This window comes from Camellia sinensis, chromosome 6 (assembly GCF_055761805.1).
Source record: "Camellia sinensis isolate YWXY chromosome 6, ASM5576180v1, whole genome shotgun sequence".
NCBI lineage: Eukaryota > Viridiplantae > Streptophyta > Magnoliopsida > Ericales > Theaceae > Camellia > Camellia sinensis.
The window spans coordinates 88508212-88514368 of NC_138966.1; the positions used below are offsets into that span (position 1 = coordinate 88508212).

Here is a 6157-nt window from a genome sequence, read left to right on the forward strand (position 1 = left end):
AAGAAATGGAAAAGGATGGCCCGACAGCATATGGACTCCAATACGGTTCACAACCCTGTTACGGGATCCAAGAGAGTGCTTGAGGAGGCAGCAGTACCGAACGAGAATCTGGATGAGGAAACCGTGGCTGTGAAGGATGGGAAAAGATTGTGTGTGCATGGGGGGGAAGCCATCAACCCATATAAAATTATTCCAAAGGTGTGTGTGTATGGGGGTGATGCCATCAACCCACATAAAATTATTCCAACGGTGGAGGCTGAATTTCAGCCCCGCCGATCCCAATGAATGTGATATGTTGGAACTGCCGCGGGCTTGGGAACCCACGGTCAGTTCGATCTCTTCAGTATATACTGAAGATGGAAGTTCCTGGGCTGGTTTTTCTCATGGAGACCAAGCTCGAGTCGAAGCGTATGGATGGGATCCGGCAAAAACTGGGCTTTTGTGGTGGTTTTTATGTTAACCGAGTTGGACTTGCGGGCGGACTTGCTTTGTTATGGTCAGCAGGTATTCAAGTTAGTGTGAAAAGTTATTCGATTGGTCATATTGATGTATTTGTAGACGCTGGTTTAGGAGATCAACCTTGGAGATTTACGGGATTTTACGGACACCCGGAAATGGCACAACGGAAAAATTCATGGGCATTATTGCGTAGACTAGCAACATGCTTCCAAATGCCTTGGCTTTGTGCGGGTGATTTCAATGAAATTTTATTTAGCCGCGAAAAGTGTGGTGTCATGGGGCGTACTCCATCCCAAATGGAACATTTTCGGAATGTGATCACAGATGCACACCTGGCTGATCTGGGTTTTGTTGGGCCAATTTTCACTTGGTCCAATAACCGTGGTGGTAACGCTTTGGTTCGGGAGAGATTGGACCGTGGGTTTGCTAATGATGCTTGGCAACTCTTGTTTCCATACGCAAAGGTTTATCCTATAGCGTGCACATCCTCGGATCACCTACCGATCTGTGTTGACATTTGTGGGGCTAAAGATAAATGTCAACCTACTGCTAGGAACCATCGCATGTATCGGTTCGAAGCTATGTGGCTACGGCATGCAAGTTGTGAGCAAATAGTTGCCGATAATTGGTTGTCTTCGTCCAATGGGGATGTTCGAAATTTGGTCTCTAATATTACAAGTGTAAGTTCTTCGCTGCGTTGGTGGGATCGTAATGTTTTTGGGTGTGTTAAGCGACAGTTGAAGGAGAAAACCGAGCAATTACAGCAGTTACTTACACACAGTTCCAATCCTCCAAACGATGCTGCAGACATGGATAAGATACGTAGTGATATTGATGAGATTTTGGAACGAGAATCTATTTTTTGGGGTCAACGAGCTAGGGCTAATTGGCTTAAGGAGGGGGACCGAAATACTTCGTTTTTTCACTCCAAGGCCACCCAACGTCATAAGAAGAAGAAAATTGATGGCATTGTTGATCCTAATGGCATTTGGCAGGAGGATCAAAGAGTGGTGGAGGACAATTTTGTGAATTATTTTCAGGAATTATTTTCGGCGGGTGAGAGACTGAACATGGGGCCAGTATTGCAGTTGATTCAGGCGAGAGTTCCCGATCACAGTGCATCTCATTTGAGTAGACCATTTTCTGAAGTCGAGCTCCACCATGCGCTGTTCCAAATGCATCCAACAAAGGCTCCCGGGCCTGATGGTAAGCCTGCTTTATTCTTTCAAAAATTTTGGCCTGTGGTGGGTCCTAGTGTGACTTCTGCTGTGCTTGGGGTGTTGAATGGGGTTGATGAAATTTCACATATTAATCATACTTTCATTGTATTGATTCCTAAAATTAAGAATCCCAAGCTCATGTCAGAGTTTCGGCCAATTAGCTTGTGTAATGTGATTTATAAAATAATTGCAAAAATGTTGGCCAATCGTCTTAAAGAGGTGCTACCTTCTGTCATTTCCGATACTCAAAGTGCGTTTATTCCGGGCCGTCTCATTACTGATAATGCGTTGGTGGCATTTGAAGTGTTCCATTTTCTTAAGAATAAGAGGGCCGGAAAGGATGGTTGCATGGCGTTAAAACTTGACATGAGTAAAGCTTATGACCGAGTGGAATGGCCTTTTATTAATCAGATGATGCTCCTGCTAGGATTTCCGCAACGATTTGTGCAACTAATTATGAATTGTGTGTCCACTGTATCGTTTTCCGTGCTTGTTAATGGAAAGCCTTCTAGCATGTTTTACCCAACAAGGGGTATCCGCCAAGGGGATCCGCTTTCGCCTTATTTGTTTACTATTTGTGCGGAAGGAATGACGGCACTTCTTGACCATGCCATGGCAGCTAAACGGTTGTCCGGAATTTCAATTTGCCGGGGTAGTCCACGCTTGTCACATTTATTTTTTGCCGATGATAGTCTTCTATTTGCGGCTGCTAAGGAAGGGGAGGCAGTTGTTTTGAGAGAGATTCTCCACAAATATGAGCAAGCATCGGGGCAAAAAGTTAATTTTCAAAAATCGGCGGTTTGCTTTAGTAAAAATACGGACTTGGTTAATCAGCAAGTGGTGACATCTATTCTTGGGGTGGGGTCATTGGCGCCGTATGGGAAGTATTTGGGATTACCATATTGTGTGGGGCATTCAAAGCGCGCTGTTTTGGGATTTGTCAAGGAGCGCGTATGGTCTCGTCTAAATGGTTGGAAGGAAAAATTTCTATCGGTGGCGGGTAGAGAGGTCCTCATTAAGTCTGTTGCTCAAGCTATACCCACCTATATTATGTCCTGCTTTCGCCTCCCAGATGGAGTGTGTCATGAAATCGAGTCTATGGTGTGCAATTTCTGGTGGGGACAAAAAGAGGAAACCCGTAAAATTCATTGGACTAGCTGGAAACAATTGTGTAAATCTAAATTACGGGGTGGTATGGGATTCCGGTGCCTTCAATATTTCAATTCAGCCTTATTGGCCAAACAGGGATGGCGATTACTGCAACGGCCTCAATCTTTGGTTGCGCGGGTTTTTAAGGCTAGGTACTTTCCACAAACTTCATTTCTTAATGCTGTGGTTGGGAGCAATCCATCCTTCACCTGGAGGAGCATAGTCGGATCTCGAAGCCTATTAAATGCTGGGCTTCGATGGCGTGTTGGAAATGGTGCAAGCATCTCGGTTAAGAATGATAAATGGGTTCCACGGCCTCATTCCTTTAAGGTAATTTTGCCACCTTCGACTCTTTCGGATGATGCGCGGGTTTGTGATTTAATTGATTCTGAAAAGGGAGCATGGCATGATGAGATGCTTACGCAAAATTTTTTGGGCATGGATGTGGAGGCTATCCGATGCATTCCTCTTTGCCCCACGTTACCTTCGGACAAATTGGTCTGGCATTTTACCCGAAATGGCGAGTTTTCGGTTCGATCGGCATATCATTTGTGTAAGGATATGGCATCTATGGATGGCCACGGTGATACCTCCACCAGTGGGCAGTCGCAGAGGAAATTCTGGCGAGATCTTTGGCAGCTTAATTTACCGACCAAACTTAAGATTTTTGGCTGGAAAATGTGCCTCGGGTTGTTAGCGGTAAGGGCCAATCTGCGGCAACGTCGTATTATCAATATGGACTTATGTCCTGGGTGTGGAGTGGAGATTGAAACGGTTTGCCATTGTTTTCACAATTGTGATTTTGCCATGCAAGTGTGGAGATCGAGCTCACTTAATTTGATTATCAACCCTAATCCTGTTAACAATTGTTTTGAGTGGGTCTGCCAACTCATGGCCACAAATGGTCCAGAACCCATGCAATTATTTATTACTATTTGTTGGTGCATTTGGAATAATAGAAACTCCATTCTGTTTGGCAATAAATCAAGGAAGGTGGAGGAAGTTGTTTCTTTCGCGGTGAATTATGTTTCTGAATATGTTCAAGCACAAGAGCGTGGCCATATTCCTTCGACCCAGGTTCGGATGCGAAGGTGGGTTGCGCCACGGGAGGGTGTCTTCAAACTGAATTTTGACGGCTCTGTTAGGACGGCCCATGCCAGTGCTGGTGTTGGCATTATTATTCGGGACTGTCATGGAGAAGTCATTGCGTCTATGGTTGAGCGGATCCAGTATATGGAGGATGTTGATTGTGTGGAAGCTACGGGTGCGATAAAAGCTCTTCAATTGGGTTGTGATATGGGATTGGGACATATTCATCTGGAAGGTGATTCTCAAAATGTGGTGGCTGCTATTCAAGGTAAGGCGGATAACTTATCTTGCTATGGTCATTTTGTAGATGTGGCTCAAGCGCTCCTGTTGAGGTTCCTTTCTTCAGAAGTTTCGCATGTCTGTCGAGATGGCAATTCGGTAGCCCATTGTTTAAGTAGGCTAGCCTTTGATTTTGAGTCGCCACGTATTTGGATGGAGGAGGTTCCGTCCTCTTTAATGGCGTTGGTGATGTCTGAGGCGCCTTCTTCTATGTAATTGCTTATTCTCTCTAAAAAAAAAAAAAAAGAGATTCTCATAAAGAAAAAATAAATAAATAAAAATTGAGAAGACAACGTCACCGTTTTCAAGTTAATATTATTTCAAATTCAAAAATATTAAAAACTATTTTTATTAGATTAAAAAAAATAGTTAATTTTACACCTTCCATGTTTGTTTTCTTTATGACCATTCTTAAAATCCCTTTATAGTTATGGTCCCAACAAAATCCATTTATGGAACAAGGAAAAAATATGCTAATCTAAATAATTGAATTGATGGTATAAATTAGCTTAGCAGCAATTAATGATATTCTAAAAATGTCTATGGTCCTCAATAATGTCCTTTCATGTCAGTATCAAAGAAGGATTAATGCTTCTAAATATAGCCCTGTTAGTAAAATTCCGATTTGGGGCAATTGACAAGTATCTATCGATAGAACTAAATAATTTCACAAAACTAAAGTGCAAGATCAAACAATGTGGTTGAATTCTATACTTTGACAGGTTCAATGACTCTTTTGAAGTGAATTGATAGACTGAAACAAGCACAAACTGAAATTGAATTAAAGATATATTGAACTTGTCACTAAATTACAAGAAGCAGAAATAAGAACAAGAGAAAAAAATTACAAACTATGTACTATGCTTACAAAGAAACTACTGCTAAAGAAATAACTGCTACTCCTAATTTCACAAAGTATGGTAAATGAGCTTGATACAGCCACATGATGGCAGTTTCATACAGCCACATTCTTCTCAATGAGAAGTTCACACATTGTTCTCAGTATATGCCCATGTTGCCACTTCTCTCTCCATTTGTTATGGCCCACTTGATGCTTTTGTAAGCAACATGTAAGAGTCTGCATAAACATAACTATAATAACAATAAATATGAAAATGGCCATAATTACTTTTTAAAGATTGTTTACTGACTGAATCAACAGATTATAATTGATAGGTCAAATTTAACAAGATTAGATTTAGTCATAATTAACAAGTTACAATCGATAGGCCGGCCTTACCATAAGACTAGGCAAGCCCAAGCTTTAGGCCCCCAAATTTAGGAAGGCCCAATTTTTTGATATAATGTAATAGGTCCATCTGACTCATTATTTATTTTTTTAAAACAAAATGGTCCAAAACAAAACAGTCTAAACTTTATCAGACACACACACAAAAAAAAATAAAAATACATAAGCAACGTTACAGATTTTATTTTTATTTTTTTTTAAAGATGAGATGGCATTTTAAGATGAAATGGCAACAGTTGAATTATAATGGGAGTGAAATAATTTTTCCTTGATTGTAGAGATATCTCTATCTATATTTTGATGGAAAATGTTTGGTAACTCAAAATTTTGTGGCTCAAATGGCTCAAATCTGTCAAAACGACGTCATTTTACATTCATTTACACTCAAAACGACGTCGTTTTATACTCATTAACACTCAAAATGACGTTGTTTTGAGTAATTTGAGTCATTTGAGCCACAAAATTTTGAGCTACCTAGCATTGTTGTATTTTGATTGACTTTCTCTCTCTTTCTCTCTCCTATATTCGGCTCTCTTCTCTCTCTCTCTATTAGAAAAAAATCTCTCTCTGCACTACTCTTCAAGACTTGATTTATCATTAACAATTATGTTATTCTTGATTCACTATTTGAACTATTCTATGATTCACTATCTGCACTATTCTTCAAGGCTTGATTCATCATCGACAAGGCTTGATTCATTATCAAGTTCTA

The 6157-nt window shown here is 40.8% G+C and overlaps 1 protein-coding gene across 1 annotated transcript; it reads left to right on the forward strand.

The window, feature by feature from the left end:
- Positions 1-356: 356 nt before the first annotated feature.
- Positions 357-4412, forward strand: LOC145793403 (uncharacterized). The gene has a single exon (XM_082876224.1). It carries the CDS (start codon positions 357-359, stop codon positions 4410-4412), a length of 4056 nt encoding a protein of 1351 aa, XP_082732350.1.
- The last annotated feature ends 1745 nt before the right edge of the window (positions 4413-6157 follow it).